General features: G+C 39.0%; 1 protein-coding gene across 9 annotated transcripts in view; it reads right to left on the reverse strand.

The window, feature by feature from the left end:
• Positions 1–233: 233 nt before the first annotated feature.
• The window catches only part of ERG (ETS transcription factor ERG), a 147,981-nt gene continuing 128,683 nt past the window's right edge, over positions 234–19,531 (reverse strand). For 5 of the 9 annotated variants that reach the window (XM_030463978.1, XM_030463994.1, XM_030463971.1 and 2 more), the window contains 7 exons: positions 17,111–17,314; positions 16,069–16,149; positions 13,978–14,049; positions 7,315–7,383; positions 6,899–6,955; positions 4,924–4,971; positions 234–2,087 (listed from right to left, as the gene is read on the reverse strand). In XM_030463978.1, the coding sequence (XP_030319838.1) occupies positions 1,567–2,087; positions 4,924–4,971; positions 6,899–6,955; positions 7,315–7,383; positions 13,978–14,049; positions 16,069–16,149; positions 17,111–17,314 (1,052 nt within the window). In that variant the 3' untranslated portion in view covers positions 234–1,566. The remainder of the gene's footprint in view (positions 2,088–4,923; positions 4,972–6,898; positions 6,956–7,314; positions 7,384–13,977; positions 14,050–16,068; positions 16,150–17,110; positions 17,315–19,531) is intronic. The other 4 variants (XM_030464019.1, XM_008497198.2, XM_030464010.1 and 1 more) reach the window with 3 other exon arrangements.

Below are 19,531 nucleotides of genomic sequence, written 5' to 3' on the forward strand. Positions count from 1 at the left end.
GTTTTAAAACAAAGTCCCTAGCATATTTACACACAGTGAGTAGATGATCTGATAGGTGTGTCAAGCACTAAAAATGCAAATGCAAACTACAGTGTCCATCTGAATTGCCATGCTAGGCCAAGCTTATTTTATTGCATACATTCTGCATTCTAAGTACTAATATGTTCATAATGTAAACATTAAGCATACAGAGTTAAAATTCAAGGCCACAATATTTTTGATTGTCCCTTTTCTGTGTCTTTGGTTGGCCGAGATCAACTCGTAGTGTATAAATGCATAAGTTATATAATAATTATATAAAAAGGAAAAAATAACATTGACTTGTATACTTCATTCTGACAAACGCACAGCGTTCGCGACTCGATAAAGAAAAACTGGCGCCCGCCTAACAAAAATACATAAATGATTTCTGATTTTGGCAGTCAGGGTTTGTCTCTTGCTTAACCAATAGAGAACAAACTCCCTTAATAATGATGAGGTTCGAACTGGTAACTTTTAAATACCAAACACAATTCCAGTTTTACTTTTTTTTTCTTTTTTTTTTGTCTTTTTAAAGAGATGCATATTCTGATTTCTGAATTCTTCTGCTTTTCCCTTTTTCCACTTATTTTATTACTACAAAAATCAAGTCTCTTTCTCCTGTAATACTGGGAATGGTATGATACTGAGCAATATGTTTCACAAGTTCAAACAAATGTTTCTTCATAGTCCCAACACTACTAAGTTTTCAGTCTTCAGTCTCTACTGGTAAAGAAGTTTTTTTTCTCCCATTCTCACCACCTTTTTCCTCCTCTTTTCCTTTTCTGCTTCCTCTGTCAGGTGCAGGCCTCTGATCTACTATCATACACTTGCCCTTCAGCACATTCTCATTTCCAATGTTTGGCTCAGGGTTCCTGTAATACTGTCAAGGAATCTCAAAGTTTAGGTTGTCTTCACAGTTTGAATAGCTGATAACACCCTGTTGAATGGCATGCATTTAATTTTAACCAAAACAATGTTGTTATATTCCAAATCAGCTTCCACACTAAGCCAGTTTCTTTTGTTGATATGTTTTGATTTTTTTAAATACAGGTAGGCTTTTTTTGTCGGGTTTTTTTTTCCCCTTCTTCCCCTCTCTTCTGTAATGATTCATATATTGTATGTTAGGTCACTATAGACTTATCCTTATATTGCTGTAGTATAGTCCCAGTTTTGCACTAACAAGATATCAAACTTTACACATAAGCTTATCAACTTTTAAAGACTACTGGCTTTTGTAGGTTTTCCTTATCATTTCATGCTTTTACCTACAATAGTCTATTGTTACTTGGTCCACGGAGTCGATGCCCATATACATTACATTTTAGTATCTTAATACTTCTCGAATATCTCCTTTAAATCCCTACTACAAAGAGTCTTTTTGACATCTATTTTTCACTGTGTTTTTTTCCCAGCCAAACCTTCACTTGTCTCTTTAGGCACTTTTAATTCGTGTACTCCAATAGAGTTCGTTACAATTCATCAGGGACTGTATCCCAGCAGGAAGTGTCTTTGTTTGCTTTTTATGGTGTTTCTTTGTTTCCCCACTTAGTAGTAGGTGCCAAGATGAGAAGGCATATGAGCAGCTGGCAGCCTGGTATTGGGGTAGATACCTCCAGTTGGTGAATTCCAGTATGGATTAGGAGCAGCGAAAAAGCTGGACGATGTTACGGGCAAAGCAGGGGGGTGGGTAGCTACAAAGTTCATCTTCTGAGGGTGTGCATGATAGGAGCTCATGTAGGGTAGGTCTGAAGGGTATTTGTACATGGACGACTCTGGGGGGTGAGGCTGGAGAGCCTGAGCGATTCCGTGGAAATCAAATTTGTAGGCGTAGCGCTTACCATGAACCTTAGTCATAATATTTTTATCGTAGTAGTAGCGAAGCGCACGGCTGAGTTTGTCATAGTTCATGTTAGGTTTGCTTTTCCTCTCCCCCCAGCGCCGAGCCACTTCATCGGGGTCGGTCATCTTGAACTCCCCGTTGGTGCCTTCCCAGGTGATGCAGTTGGAGTTGGAGCTGTCCGAGAGGAGCTCCAGCAGGAACTGCCAGAGCTGTATCTGCCCACTCCCTGCAGGCAGAGACAAAAGACGTCTGTCAGGACTAGTGACTCAAAGATGTTAAGACATCATCAGTTCTTCCAGGCTCTCACGTAGGACCCGGCTAGGAAACCTCCCAATGCTTGTTCCTGCTTCTTACTCTTAACTAGTGCCCTCTCTCCCAACCTCAAGAAATCCTAAAGAGCAGAGATAATGGTGTCATGTTTTCCCACTTCTGAGTGGCAGAATACCATCGCATGGAGATTTAATGGTTACCTAATGTCATTCGGCACAGACAACCGATGGGGAAATAATACAGCGCTCATTTAGGAAACTAATCTCTAAAGTTCAGGACAAACAGCTTTCACTTGCGTAACATTTTGCTTGTTCTCACAGCATTATGTTGCAACTAAATGTTCTCTGCTATGGAATAAGCCTACATAAAATGGAGAAGTTTAGAGAAAGCTGGGCTCCTGCCAAACCATATCATCCCTTTGCAGCATTCGGGGAAATGCAGAACGGAAACTTATTAGCTTGCTGTTGCATTGCATACAATCTTAGGGAAAAACATTTGCAAGAACAGTGAAAAGGTCCATAAAATATGTTCTTGTCATTGTTCTGTGTCAAATGAGTTTAAATGATTATTGAAGCTAAGATTTAAAATGTTGATTTTTTTTCCTCCCTCCTTTGCCAATTTCATGTTAAAAATTTTTTTTTTTAGTCTGCTGTCAACTTTGCAGAAGTCTGTTTCCCAGAGTTACAGAAATTAGATTTGACCATTTTAAGCAATGGTATATTTGAAATATTTGAAAGGGCCTTGCCACTGATATTCATGTTAAAAGCTTAGCATTTCTTAATAAAGCAGCACTGAAATGATGCAAAATACAGCTGAAGCAGCTTGTAAGGCAATCTGTTTCACAAGCATAATGTCAGCAGAATTTGCTAACCAGCTTGTATGTGCTAACTTCTAAGTACATCTTTGACTAGGAATTGGTTGGGTTTCTTTTTTTTCTTCCAAACCAGATATGTGAGTGTAATAAACAAGCTTTTCTTTAGAAATCTTATAGTGGTGAATTCTAATACCAAGTTAGAGCAGCATCTGAAATCCATTAGCAGTTTATCCTTCAGTGCAACTGAAACCCATGTTCTTTTGAATTATGTTTATCCAAGCTGCCCTTAATGAATTTCTTCTGTTCCATTAACATGCATTAAGTAAACAAACAAACAAAAGAATCCATGGTATGAGCAAGGCATGCAAGTTTTAATACATGAAACATAACAAGAGGATTAGCCTTTGAAAATCAATAAACAGTTCAACACTGGACAAAACACAAATTTTTGAATAAGCAATCCAACACATGTTCTAACATAAACACTTGCCTTCCAAATGTAATATACAGTCCTATGAAAATAAATGGTTGCTGTCAATTTCCTTTTAATGAGAGAGTAATTTCACAAACTTATAAACACACAAAACATGGTAACGCACAGGAAAATGTATAGGAATTCCATATCCAAATGTTAAACAAGTATCCCAATCCAGACCGTGTTATTGTCTTTCACTAGGAATGAAGGCTACCAAATGGACACTTGACAAAACTGCAAGTTATGGTTTGCCAAAAAATTAAAGAGAGGTAGCCCCCCACTTCAGTTAAGATCACCCACTACTTTAGGCCATTTGGAAAATACTCTTCTTAATGTTTATTTATTTGGTCTCCTATTCATGCAAAACTGTTTGGAAAGAACTGTTTGATGTTACTGGAAGTAGTGATAGGAAATGGACCAGTATTTTGGCAATTTCATGCCTGTAAAGCCGTATGGCTTTTTGTATGGTATGGTTGTAAAAAGAAACATGACTGCTGAGGTCTGAGGAGACCTGTAATGTGGAACAAGGAACACTGTGCTCTGTGGCTGTTGAAGAAGGAAAATAGGAAGTGACACATACAATGTCAATCCACTGTGGCAGATTATGATGCTGATTATGGTGGTGTATGGCCACAGTGTGTCCTGTGGAGCAGCAACAGTGAAATCTGCACTTTCACAATCAAGTATTATTAACTCCTCAAAAAGGTTCCTCATCGCTAGCTAAAATATACTACAAGCCCCTGTTCACAAGGTGCAGCATTGCCTTCTTCTTAAAATGGGTAACATTTTTGAAGTGTTTAACCCAATTATTCTTTGCACATAGATTATGCTTTCCTGTTTTTTCCCTATATATTTTTTCTGGTTTGGGTTATTTATCCCAAAAATATACATTTTTCAAGGTCAGTATAACATTGTATTGTAAATATAAGATTATTCTATTGTAATTATCATAATCGAGGACACAAATGACACAGATTGGTAGAACACTCATCACTCACAGCCTTCTGGAGGGGTACCTGGAGACTAGATGGGATATGTTACAGCACTTAGCAAAATCCTGTTGTTTAGGCAACTGAAGTGAATTCCTATTGACAGGGCAAGTTCAAATATATCAAATGAGGTATGTGACTGATTGAATGAAACCATCTACTCCAGGATGATTTGAATAGCCCTCTACAGACGGCTGTATTAACCATAGTTAATATCATATGAGATCATATGTCTCAAATGAATACTGTAGGAAATAAGAGACCTAGCTCATACGTAGACACCTACATTAAGGTACATGAGCTTATGTGTCTTAATCTCTGACCTCAGTCATACTCTTATGTAACAAATTTAGCAACCTAATCCTACAACACTTGGGATACCATCAGCTCCCACCGAGTCATACTGAGAAGCAGTAAAATCAGTCACATCACCTTCCATGTCTGGCCTTAAAGCTGGAGTGGGGACACTAGCAGTGAATAGAAACCCTCCTAAACCAGTAATATCCCTTCTCACCTGGATTTGCAAGTCGGCTGCTGGTCGGTCCAAGAATCTGATATGGATCTACAAAATTGTAAAAGAAAGGTTTTAAATCACGTAACAATGACATCAAGTGTTTCAGGTTTTATTTTTCACCCTTGTAAGAGGCAGTGGGGAACAGCAGGTCCAGCACTGGGGAAAGCTGTTCCTTTCTCTGCATCACAATAGTTGCATATTTCCCCTTAAAATTGGCTGTGCAAGTGAACTATTACTAGGATACACATTTGCCTTTTGTACTGCATTAGAGTGCACAAACACATACTCAGCCATGCTGTAAATTTGGCCCAGAAGTATTCTGATTACTACTTAAATAAAGTACACATACACACAAGCATACTTTAGTGCTATCAACCCCTGCAGTACGTCACGGCCCACAGGCACAGAGGTGAGAGTGCCCCCAAGAAGGACAGCAGCCTCTCTTCTTGTGAGGCCACATTTGTTTTGCCTGAGCACTGCTAACTTTCTGTGCCAAACGAGCCTCCAGAAGAGAGCTGAAAGTGTGTGGCTCATCCTGGGCAATGTGTTTGGGTCTATTCTTAGCCACTGGAATCCAGTAGGGGACCCCCTGTATGAACATTGCAGCTAGGTTTTCAGAACCTGTGCCAGCCACAGGATCACAGTATTGTTTGGGTTGGAAGGGACCTTAAAGATCAGCTTTAGTCCCAACTCTCATGCAGGGGTAGGGGACACCTTCTACTAGACCAGGCTGCTCAAAGCCCTGTACAACTTGGCCTTGAACACTTCCAGGGACCATCTCTACGTCTTCCTCAAGTAACTCCCTCCTGAAATGAAAAATTACTTTGGGCTACTTTGAAGAACCACGGGAAAAAGGGAAGGCTGTGACTTAGGTACAAAAGTCAAAGCAATTGGCTGTAAGCACAGCCTGGAGCCTCTCAATGAATGATCCTGTTACTGGGCTGCCTCATCTGCAGACCACTGCTCTCAAACAGCCACCAGTTTTACAGGCAAGGATAAGATCAGGTTACAATCTTCATATATTTAAATAACCTGTTCACACAAAACCATTAAATGGTGGGAAGAACTTACACAAATAATGAATACATTTCTTCAAAGATTCTCATGGTTGAAAGACCAGATTATATAAAATGCTATTTGGACAAAAAGTAATATAATACTTCCCAGGCAGCATGGATATGAATTGAGGAGATGCAGTGTCTTATTTAGCTATAACAAATACAAGAGTAATTATTTGAAATCCCTGTGATCAACACAGGTTTAGAGTCTTCTGAGCTAACAATATCTTCCGAATTTCTATTATTTCCTATTTCTACTCATTTGCTCTTAACAAAAGCCATAACTGACCCAGAATCTCTGTAGTGCTTTCTAGCTACCTGCCCAAAGCACAGCCTAGTTCACACTAAGGGAATAGGGCCTACCCAATGAATTAGCTGCTTTGCAAACACAAAATGCACCCATTTAGCAAAACCACTCATCTACATAACCACTCATCTCATAAGCTTCTGGTTTCTCCTCAGTTTCCCAATGGTTTAAGACTCCTTCTCACTTTCCAGTCTAATTTCAGGACCCTGGTTCAGATAGATTTCTGGATGCTGTAAACCATTGTGCTCCTTTGCTCATACCTATTTTCCAACTGCTAACATTTCAACTACTGTGGAGCATATGTGGCATCTTTACCTTCCATCTTTGTACCCAAACTGTACATAGGTACTTTGCTGAACAGCTTTTTCATTTTGCAAGGTCGTAATTGACGTTAAACATCATTAAAAGCAATTTTCAATGGCCACGGGAACCTCCATCTCAGATCCAGATGTAGAGCCAACTCATACACATCTGGGCTTTTAGTGGTCACCACCTGGAGATCTCATCAGTGGTCAGATCAGATGCTGCTATTTGCTTCTGGTTGGTAGGTCCTTCTCATCATGTTCAACACTGTCATACTCAGGCATGATTCAAGCAAAATTACACCCACCTAACTGAGGACGCTGGTCTTCTGTTTTGGGAACTGTTGAGGATGATGGCTGAGTAGCTGAAAATGAAATAAGCCCATTTAGTTATTTTTCCAGTCTTGAAGGTGGTCACCAAACCTGTGATAAACCACAGGCCTGTGACTCCTGCTGCTCACCCCTCAATGAGGGTCGCAGTAGGATTTAGCTTTATTAAGGCAATAGGGTCAAGGACTTGATGAAGCCTGAATTTAAAGAATGACATGGCTGCCCCAGTCACTCCACTAAGTACACAGATAACAGGCTTTGCAGATAAGGCACACATGAAAAACCTCCAGAACTGAAAGCTGAGGTAGCTCCTAGCAGTTCACTTCAGAGGCTACCCAGGTTGCACCAGATGTGCATCAGGCCCACAGGTGAGCAATATGCAGATGTGGTTTACCTTTTGACTGAGGACTGGCGTGGGTGTGACTTGTCCATGCTGATCTCCTGGCTTGCTCATAAGGCAAATCTGCAGAGGAAAAATATAATGATTCATTAAGATAGGCATGAAATGTTTATGTCCATAAGGGGCACATTCCTAGGGGAGCCATTGGATTGGAAATATTGCTGAAATAGGAAGGACACTCTTTGTTAAAACCTTTGTCATTTTTATTGTCTCTAAAAATAACAGTACCACATTGCCCTCTGCATTGCTCTTTAGAGGTGCGTGCATTGCACTGAAGTAGCTGGTGCAAATATTCAAGATCCTAGAGTTTACCAGGCTCAGACCACTCCCTTGAGTCTCCTTCCTCTGCCCAGGACACCAAGGAACAAAACACACTACACATAATGGACAATATAAACTAGTGTCTTGCAGGATAAATCCCTCAAGAGATCATAGCTCAGATTAAACAGTCTACCATTCCCTCCCATTCTCAGCATTAACAATATTTTAAGAAGAGAGATTTTAATTGATTTAACCTGTCGTTCTTTGTTACTCTGTTGCTGTCATCCCTTGACATTGATCAAACTCAATAGGCTGAGTTTGAGAGTTCCCTTTTCTGCCACCTATGTGGAAAACATGTGAGACCAAAAAAATCTTGATTTTTGTCTGTTGGAGATTCCCCTAAACTACTGTGGTATGTCCTTGCATCAGCTCTCCTTGCCATCATCCATTTTGTTGTGCTTCCCCTGGGATCACTCCTCATCCAAGCACTGTCTTCCTCAGGTGCACCTGCTGGTCTCACTCTCATATTCAGAATCCAGCCTTTTGGGATCATTGATGGATGCACTTCACCAAGCTCACTTGTTTCTCTCCTATTTGTCATTTAAAATTGCTAATAAATCTTTTCACTTTCCCTTCCACACCCCAATATCCTTGCAGATCTTCAGAAACATAATGAGAAACCAGTGAACTTAAATGTTAAACCAATTTACACGTGCTTATATTTTTTCCAAGAAGTGGATAGGATTTTTTTCCTCTTTCATCTATTTAAATATTCTTTTCTGCTTATCAGGACAACCTCCCTAACTTTACAAATGTAAATCTTTATTTGCCTTTTCTTTCATTTACTTATTACCTCTATTTCATTTAAATACTTTAGCATGTAAAAATAAAGAAACTAAAATGTAAAAGCTTTTTTCATAAAGTATATGTACTAAATTCAAATGTGTATTTATCCTTTGAACTCTTTCTCAGTTGCCTATGTTTTTCTATGGCTGGCTTTAATACATTAGCTAAAATTGCAGCCAAAATCAGAGATTTACATATCGTGCCCAGGATCTCAGGGAGGAAGCAGTACCCACCTGTTAGAACTGAGTTGGTGAAGACAATTTAATTTTTAACTGTACTTGTTTTTTATTTTAGAAATTATGTTTGGAAGTGAAACCAGTCTGGAAGTAAAGAAACAGTCACAGACTGGCTCCACGCAAAACAAATATATTTCTGCCCATTTCCAAGCACTTTGAACAGAAGTATCAAATGGAAATAAATTGTCATGTGAAATTCACCACCAAATTGCCTTTAATTTATTTAGTCTGTTTGGCATAAGGAGCAGACTGGCACTACCAGCCCTGCAGTCTCCCGGAATCTTACACATCCAAAACTTTGCTTTTGCTGAGATATGCAATTTATCTTTTATTACATTTGAATAACTAATGCCATTTTATCCCTGTTTTCTTGAGAAATATTCGGCAGTCTTGTCCTTCAGAAACTCAAAGAAAATAGTAGGAATTGCATAAGTGCTCATCTCTGAGCAGAACAGTGGCGTGCAGATGAAATGTATCATGCAGATGTCCCGATTAGGATGAGATCAACACTGCTATTAATTGTTATAATTACAGATATCTTGCAGCCCAAGGACTTTATCATCTGACCAAATAATTCAGAAGGACTCTGGTCATGCTTTCAGGTGTTTCTGAGTTCTGTCTGTACAGAGGGGGACAGTATTCAGTCATGGGCTGCTTGCATGTACTCTCTCCAGTCCTGCCTTGCCTGTCCAGATCTCTACCACCATGGCAGACTTTCCAGGGAGATTCCGGATGACATAAGCAACCTTTGTTTTGCCCCTGCTTCTTTCATTCCTTGACATTAAAAAACACAGACAAATAGGGCAGAAAGATATGTGCTTGTCATTAGGCTGTGCAACTCCTCCCACAATCTCTCCTCTCTCCTCTCCTTCCTCATCCTCTCTCCCTCTCTCTCCCTCTCCTCTCCTCTCCTCTCCTCTCCTCTCCTCTCCCTCCTCTCCTCTCCTCTCCTCTCCTCTCCTCTCCTCTCCTCTCCTCTCCCTCCTCCTCTCCTCTCCTCTCCTCTCTCCTCGCCTCACCTCTCCTCTCCTCTCCTCTCCTCTCCTCTCCTCTCCTCTCCTCTCCTCTCCTCTCCTCTCCTCTCCTCTCCTCTCCCCTCCTCTCCTCTCCTCTCCTCTCCCCTCCTCTCCTCTCCCCTCCTCTCCCCTCCCCTCCTCTCCCCTCCTCTCCTCCTCTCCTCTCCTCTCCTCTCCTCTCCTCTCCTCTCCTCTCCTCTCCTCTCCTCTCCTCTCCTCTCCTCTCCTCTCCTCTCCTCTCCTCACCTCTCCTCACCTCGCCCTTGCCTTGCCTCTCCTCTCCTCTCCTCTCCTCTCCCTCTCCTTCCTCTCCTCCTCTCCTCTCCTCTCCTCTCCTCTCCTCTCCTCTCCTCTCCTCTCCTCTCCTCTCCTCTCCTCTCCTCTCCTCTCCTCTCCTCTCCTCTCCTCTCCTCTCCCCTCCTCTCCTCTCCTCTCCTCTCCTCTCCTCTCCTCTCCCCTCCTCTCCTCTCCTCTCCTCTCCTCTCCTCTCCTCTCCTCTCCTCTCCTCTCCTCTCCTCTCCTCTCCTCTCCTCTCCTCTCCTCTCCTCTCCTCTCCTCTCCTCTCCTCTCCTCTCCTCTCCTCTCCTCTCCTCTCCTCTCCTCTCCTCTCCTCTCCTCTCCTCTGACAGGGATGTGTGACACTGTGTTTTCACTTGGTGGCACTTGAAGCCCTAAATATATTTGATACAAATTTAGTACTGTGAGAAAACTGTCTTGCCTTTAACTCAACACATCATATATAAAGCTTTCTGACTACGCCCTCTCCATTAAAAGAAAAACCCAGTTATCAGCATTCCTTGAAATAGCACAGAATTCCAGATTCATTTTTAGTTCATTATGGTGGCTTGATAAACATGCTGCTATCCCAGATAAGCAGCTCTGTTCTTATTCATTAGATACTGGTACAACATGTCCTTATCTTGGGCAGATCTTTGATGGGAATGCTCTTGTTTGATGACCACGTAGACAAACCCATATTAGGTCTTCCTGAGCTTCTGATAGCTTCATTGTATTACTTTCAGCTTGGTGAAACCTCATGTTCTGATGTAAAGGTGACTGAAGAAAAATGCCTTTGTCACTGCAGTTCATCGCAGGCCCTTCTCATTTCCTATTTTCTATTGTAATGCCTTAACAATGGCAATACTTAATTACTTTCACCACAATTGGATCCCAGGATCTGGCTAATTCCCATTCAACATTATTTATTCCCCCTCCTCATTTTTGACCTTTCTCATACAGTGCAGTGATGGTCCCCGGGGTCTACAGTTGCTCTCACATAAAGGGTGTTTTTTTACATCAAAGTTTCCTTGCAGTTTAGCTGAAATGTGTCATTTAACTAAAAGGAAAGACATGAAATAGGCCAACAAAAATGTTTCTGAACAGAAAACTGAATTTCTGCAGAAAAACTTTTTCTGCTTTCTGATTGAAAACCCTGACTTTAAAGATGCTTGTTAAATTTAAATTGTAAAAAGATAAAATAAAATGAGTTTGTTGTAGGAAATGTTCAGTTGAGATACACCAGTTTACACAGAAGAATACGAGAATCCGAATTACAACTCCCACAAGGAATTGTATCAACACAGGGAGATGCTTTTAAAATTGACATAAAGCCTTTTGTTTTGCAGATGGCATACTAAAATAGATTTGTATGGAAATGATGAAATTGAGAACTTTAGTATTTCTGATAGGTGGTTTTTTTAGAACTTTGTATTTCAGAGAGAAACTAGTGTTATTTTTCCATCACAATTTAGGATGAAACAAATATTGATGTCACAGAATCCTCATGAAATTTTAAAAAAATCCATTTTTTGTTCAAATCCAGTGGAAACATACCCAGAAAATGGGTATTACTTCACAGCAGACTCATTCTAGTCTTTGCCTGAAAGACTCTCAATTTCCTGCAGTACACTGAGGTCCCTCTGGTCTTACGTTACATGTTAATTTTTTTTTTGTAAACTACTGAGAGATTCAGGAGTCCAGTTTTACATTGCATGGTTGGCAATTTTTTCTGTAGCTATGCTTTGTCTTCTCATCCATATTCATGTCCAGATTCCTCCACGTCATTCAAAGCTCCTGGGTGCTACTAAAACCTGTGACCACAAGGGCCACAGTATGCTTTACTGTTTGATGAAAATGCCTAATTGTTCTTTTAGTATTCTTTTTCTTAATATTGAGATGAGGCAGATACTTTGTGAGACTCTCTATCTTTAGTAATTATATCGTGTTTCTTCATCCTCAGACCCCGAGTTGAATAATTTCAAACTTTTCTATCTTTCAACATGCTTGAAAGATTTTCCATATTCTCATGGCTTGTCATAAGTGCCTTCTAAATCTGCAGAGAGCCTTTTTGATAAGGGATGATTCACATAACTTTCTGTACGAGGCCACACTGCTGATTTATTTAATGGCACAGTCATCCTTCCCATATGATCCTCCTCTATGTTTCTTCATTTGTTTACTTTCCCCCCCCCCCACTGACTTTGTCCAGCAACTAGAGCTGTGGATTTCATTAGGTCATAAATAAAGATCATGGAATCAAAGAATCACAGAATGGTTTGTGTTGAAAGGGACTTTAAAGACCATCTAGTTCCAGCCCCCTTAAATGGGATGGGACACATCCTACTAGAGCAGGTTGCTCAAAATCCCATCCAACCTGACCTTGAATACTTCCAGGGAGAGCATGTGCAATGTTTATGCTAAGTTCTTCTTTTATGAGAGAAAAGGGTTGATTTGAAATCAGTAAGATATGCAAATAACTTGTGTCTTATTTATCAACCTGTATTTTCAGCTGTTAACAAACTGCCAGTTTGTTGATCTCTAATAGGGCTTTGAGCACTAGTACAGGGACCACTTAGAGAAATCTCTAGTATTAGGTAACAAAAAAAACATGTGCCGTGTTTATGTTTTATAACAATTTTTGGTGTGTCTTTTTCCTAACTTTTAATAATTATAAATCATGGCAGAGTATGTTAAAGCAGCCATGACTTAAGATGTCCCTTATTTAGGGTTCATTACAGGTTAATTTGTCAGTTCTTGATCTGTTAAAATATTTTGTTTCTTACAACATGCTGATTTAACTTTGATCGCAAATAGTTGTGGGACACTTCAGAAAATGGCTTATGAAAGCTGAATGCCAAATGTATACAATGGTTTCCTTTCTGTTCACTACAGCCTGACAAATCTAGCAAAATGGTTGATTTTCCTAGAAACCAAGCAGGACAGATGTCCTCATGTAATGGTCTGTTGGACATTTTCTTATCTTTTTAAGTCATCAATTAGCAAATCTGCAAGCATGCATATATACATGTATAGAAATATATATAAAATAGTTACTTGTGTATACTCTCCTGGATTATATTGTAGAGTATTGATAAAAGATAGATAAAATATTTACTATCCCAAACCCCCTGTGTTTAATGACAGAATGCATCTTTTTACAAGAGCTCAGTCAATTCAAGTGTACATCCCTTCACAACACTTGGATGTATGCCTCTGGCTCAGAAATAGATTTCCTTTACATTTAGTATTTTGCTGCAACTCCTCTTGATGTCTCAAACTACTTTGTGCTTATTACTGGAAAACCAAATGTCCAGATTAGGCATTTTTCCAGCATCTGTAGTGGTGAAGGGTGATGGAAAGAAAATCTTTGGCTTCACAGCAATGTCCTCATCTTCTTTATTTATTCCCTTTAACCTTTCACAAACCAGCACACCCACAATACTTTAGTGAGCTTCAAACTTTTGAGAAGTAAGAAATAACTTGTATTTTTAATTTAATTATTTAGTATTTTAAATTCACAATCATACACTGTGGGGTTTACTTGCCTCAAGCACAGATAAAAAGTACATAGCACGAGAAATATGTATCCTGTCTTTTGAGAATACTTTTTTTTCCAATATACTTCAAATCACACTATAAAAGTGGGTATCTTGCCTCATTTTACAGACAGAGCTGAAACACATTGAGAAATGACTGCACTGAGACAATGCAACAGAACCAGTCAATACAGCTCTGGTCTTCTTATTCTCTGGTGCTTTACGCACTGGACATCATTGCTTCAAAGACAGAGATATGTGGAAGAAACAAACATTAAACTGCTCTATTCAGTCTTCTATTTACAATGATATATGCATACACATATATATAATGTGTATATATATATATATATGTATGTATGTTTGTATTCAAAACACAGCCTAAGATTTATGCAAAGAGAGTTGAAGGAGAAAAAGAATTAGATACTTCAAGAGATGAAATGAGTAAGATCACAGCATATAAAAGGTGATCATAGTTCGTACCTGGCCTGGTAGTAATTCTTTGTGTTGCTTCTGGATAAACTGATGTATTTGGAAAAATAAAAGTGGCACCTCCTAAAGAGAAAGAAGAAGACATAACACCTAAAGATTCATTTTCACAGTCCCTAAGCCCACTGATATTTTCTGTCTTGTAGTGTGTCTAAATAAAGACTATGAATAACTTTTAATTCCAATAGCCTTTGCACCTGTGTAAATTCATTCAAATTACTGGGTAAGTGTATGTGCAAAATCTGTGTTAAGAGAGGAGAGAGTCAAGTCTATAGTTCTACCCTCCTCACAATCACCTTCACCTGGGCAGGTGGTTTCATCTGTTCTGAAAAAAAAATTCTTTGCCTTTTCTTTATTAGTTCATGCCCTTCCCAATGAAGTTCATATTTTCAACAGAGACTGCAGATCTGAGCCAAAGCCTATGGGTGTCTGTGGGAATCTTCTCACAGACTTTGTTCAGCTTTGGATCAGATCCTCAAAAAATCTCATTCTCTTCCCAGAATGAAAAATTAAATACTGAGCTTGATCTAGAAAATGGCATCTCACTTATCTCAAGCACTGAAATTGCTCCAGCTATATCAATAGACTTCTAAGAACCACCTCTATCAACATGAAAAGAGCCATAAGGGTTTGTGCAATTACTGTTAACTTCAAGAACAGGCTCCTGGCTTTTTTAGGGTCCTTTAAAAATCTCACTCCAAAGTTCACCTGCCACCAGAATACCTGATTTTCCTTATTCTTATGATCAGCATGATATTTACACTCTCAATGACACAAATATAGACTATCTCATTTTTTGTAAAATGAATTTCAAAATATCATTGTCAGTGCACACATGTAGAAAAAGATAACACACAGAACTGCTGAAGAACACTTGCATAACTGTTTATGGAAACTGCTTGGAAAATTAGAATTTTGAAAGCCAGAGATAAAAAAGACCATTGAGTCAACCTATTTTTATAAAGGGCTTAAGGCTTATTCCAAACTCAATCAGTCAATGAATGACAAATTTTTATTGCTGTTGATGGGGACTGCAGCAGGCCTACAGCCCAGAGTAGGATTTTATATAAAATGACAAGCATGCAGTCTCAGAGAGAGTTCTAAGCTAGTTAATTCCTAGCTAGGTAAACCAGTGAAAAACTAAATGAAATATGAAAAAGGCATCACAGTCCTTTTTTTTTTTTTTTTTTTTTCCTTTTGCATTATTCTTTGTATTTCTTTGTATTATCTTTTTCATTTCTCTTAAAGAATTGTTATTTCTGGTCACTGTAGGTAACTAATACACTCAGGCATGATCATGCAATGTTCCAATCATCTTTAATCAGTATGTATATCACCCTATTTATACAATTCCATGCCATCCTCTGTTGCACAACTGCTATAGCAAGATAAAATTTGTTCTGAATTATTTTCATAAATATTTTAAGTCACGTCCTGAAAGGCAGTAGCTTCTGAGGCATGTATTGTATGGTTCTCCTAACTACACTCCATACTTGCCTGGGCCAAATTAACAGAAGTGTGAGTATTAACAAAAATCATTTTCCATTCAGATCAGAATTAAGTGGAAATTACAACGTAAAATTTGTGAAGCTTCCAGTTCAAGTCCCATATAGCTGACATATATCTAGCTGAGATGAGTAACTGCCTGAACAGCAATTTTATTGAATTATATGATATATACTGCATGGGAGGGCAGTCAGTCCCCATTCACCAGAGCTCACAGCACTTAGACAAGTGTTGAAGTGTTTCTGAGCTCCATCAACTTTATAGGCATCATAGACATCACAATGAGACAGAAAGAGAAAAAAATTCCTCAGAGACAAGGGCTCTCAGCCTGCAGTTTATCATGTGTTAGGGACCCTATTCTCCTGTAGGACACAAGAAATTACCATTTTTGCACCATCTGGCCCTATGTGATTTTAACTTGTTTCTGTGTGTCTGTGCATAAAACACACACACAGCAAGGAGATGATACTCTTTTCTCCCTCTTGATTTACCATTTCCCTTTTTAGCAAGCAACCCATAAAAAGGAACCCTGTGCTTTTAGAAGATGACCTATAGCAATGGGAGCAGTGCCAGCATTACCTGTATTTCTAGCATGCATTAACCGTGGAGAGTTTTGTAAGGCCTTATCAACATCATCTGAAGTCAAATGTGGAAGAGGAGCTACAAAACAAAACAAAAAGCAACACCAAAATGAAAAAAAAATTGTGAATTATCTTTTTAAACCATATTTTCCCCTGACAGGACTGCTTGAATGTGAGCCTACTGACAGTCAGTTTCAGTCTGAAGTTTGGAGGGAGGTACCTGTGCTACTTAAATTATCTTAAACTAGGGAATTCACTAATTCATCATTATGAATGCATAATAGTTCTGATTGATTATTGACGATGTGCGTGTGGAGAAGACTGCACCGCACTGGTGTTGCAATGCTCATTTTTTTTTTTTAAACCATATTCACTTTAACTTCTTTAAACTGATGCCAACTTGCAAAATTTCCTCAAGCTTAGATAAAAGCCCTCAAGCCAGGAATTCACTAGTCCCTTCTTTCCCTTTGAAATGCTAGCCATGCACTACTAGTAATTTGCAGTTAGACTTCAGGGACTGTTCCTTTTTTCCACAAATTTACAGAACTTTCATTGAATTCAGTGAAATCTTCCTGATCCTACTCAAAATAGAGCAAAATGCTGTCAGTCCTTAGAATCATGCCTGGAATTTACTTTATGAATCAATATTTGTACTTTCATTTAGTATTCTCATCATCAATATGGAAAGAAACGAGTATGTGACCAGAAAAAACATGAGCACTGAATCCCATATGATTTTCTTCCTAGAGTTTGTTGATGAATATGCTGGGTTTGAATTTGATTTTTCTCTAAGATGGACATGTAGAAATATTCCCTCTTTTCTTTGATGAACATGAGAGAAAGCCAACTGAAATTAATAACAATCATTACATCAAACTCAAAAGGCTTTTGATTAGCCTCCCTGCTATGTTCTTAAGAGCAGCAACATTTTCAGCAGACATTTGAAAACCCAGCTGGGTGTATCCACACCATTAAACCTAAAACACACATCAACCAAGACTGATTGTAGCCACTAACACAATGACAGAAAACCAGCTTACTCTCTCTGAGGTAGTGTAGGTGTGACAGAAGGATATCTGCATTATAGCTTGGGGTAAGTCTCTGGAAGTCATCTTTGGTCATTTTACACAGCTCCTTCCCATCGATGTTCTGGAACAACAAGATGTCTACATCTGGAAGCCCGTACTCCTTCACCGCCCATTCCAGCCACTGGCGTACATGGTCCGTGCTCCATAACGTAGGATCTGGTGATATCACAAAGCAGAAAATTAGGCAGAGAGGGGAGAGTGCTGATGCAGTGGACCAGTATAAAATGAACATAGAGCACAGTCAAACTGGAGAGACTTTAATCCCCTGTTTCCTGGCTGTTGGAGACATACAAGGAATCACTTTGGGCTGGTGAGTGCAAGGAGGAGGCAGTGCAAATGGTGTGAAAAACTACCAGAGAAGAGCTGTGAGCTCCAATTATTAACAACAAACCCTCTGCTGTTGAACCCATTCTCCCATGTAGTGCTTTTATAATTTTATTTTTTCCTCATCATTATACACAGATTAACATAAGCTCCTGTTCTCTTGCAGGGAATACATTTTAGAAATTATTTGAGAGAGCCCATTAACAGCACTGTGACTCATATCTGGACAGTTTTCAGAGCACTCTGTTGAATTCATATCTTTATTCAAGTGAAATTTCTACTCAACTCAGAAGTACTGTTTCTTGGTCTTAAGCTAAGTAAGTACTCATAGATTTGGCTAATTATTTCATGAACTAGAGTGGCTCATATTAAAAGATTCTGCACTTCTTTTCTAGACTGCTGTGTTGTACTTCTGTATATAGCATCACTTGCATGGACTTTTACTTACTACCTGAAGTACTGGCAAAATCATGGATTAAAAATACAAGAACTAATCCAGATTTTTCAGGAAACCATAAGGCCAAATGTTTTTGGTTTTTTTAATGAATCCTGAATTTAAACTTTGATTTCTTTTTTTGCCTCTTGACTCCTCCTTTTCTATTCCACTTATGTTCTACTTTTCCCTGTTCTTTTCACCCTGTTCTTAACAACCTGCAGTGCACATCCTCATAATGGAAGACAGTTCCTCTCATGAAGAACTGATGATTTTTGCAGAGAAAAGAATAAATTTAAGGAGGAATGAATTCCTCAAGATTTTTTGCCTTCCAACCTAAGCAATTCTGTGATATCCTGAAGACAGAATGGAGCATGCAGAGGTCAAATGGCTGTACTCTGTCACACAAAAGTCTGTGGAATGGTTGGGATTTGAATGACAACCTAAATATCCTTTCTGTTGTTTAATTCAGTGCCATCCTCTCTCTTTTGACTGTTGTTCAGGGTGGTTTGAAAGAGGTGGGAACTCTGTCCATGGGCTAGGAACTACTCAGAGTCTGTCAGACTGTTTGCTCACTCCCAATCATTCACACACTAAATGTTTCTTCTGGCATTTTATGTTCCTGGAAGTCAGAATATTTAATCCTCTGGAGTTTCAGAGGGTTTCTCTGTTCTCTGAAGTATATCAAAAAACACTTAAAAGAATCCTTCCATCAGCTATGAAATATGTAGGAACCTAGAGAAATGCAACTCTGGTCAGTAAATCTACGGTCTGAATGAGATTGCATACAGCAGGGAACTCCAACTACTACATTCAGTCTGGTTTAAAGTAAAAAAAAAAAAAAACAAAACAAAAAACCACCAGGAAGTTTACCAAAAGATAATTTTAAAATTATTCTTAATTATCGTAAGTAGAAAGTTATCATAGCTGGAAATATGTGGTCTGCTGTTTTTAGTCATAAATATTGCCATATGAACTGCAAACTGCCTCTGTGGTAGTCAAACAAAACCAAATTATTTTATCTATATATTTCTTCAAAATAGTGAGGCTGTGACTGTGACCATCTTGCTCTTTGAATGCCACTCAAATTCACCTCAAAACACATCTCCAGGAATACAATGTGAAAAAAAAGGATCTCGCTGAGCTCATCATGCAAAGGGTTACTAAAAAGCTGAAAAAAGTGCCAACCACTGAGAATATAAATATTTTAGAAGAACATTTAGAAGAACATTGTGAATTTCAGTATATTCTGCTTCCAGTTAGGCAGAACACTTCATTATTCAGTGCATCCCTCTTCTGTGCTTCAAAATAGAACTGTCAATACCACTGCAGAGGATACTGCAACATATTTGTCCACACTTAGCTTGACAAATAACTGAAATAATCACAGCTTGCAAAATTGGCCACAGTTAGTACTCTTGCATATCTTAGCAACTGAAAAACTGTAAGAATATTAAGCAACATAGCAGTAGCAGAAATGTTTCAGACAGGCACATGTCTACTAGAGAGGAACTAGCAGCAAAACATTCCTTTCTGGTTGCAGGTTGCAGGTGTTGTGTCTATGCTATGTGTATCCAGTGGTTTATGGACACCCACATAGGTTAATGACACTCTAA

Source organism: Calypte anna, chromosome 1 (assembly GCF_003957555.1).
Source record: "Calypte anna isolate BGI_N300 chromosome 1, bCalAnn1_v1.p, whole genome shotgun sequence".
Lineage (NCBI taxonomy): Eukaryota > Metazoa > Chordata > Aves > Apodiformes > Trochilidae > Calypte > Calypte anna.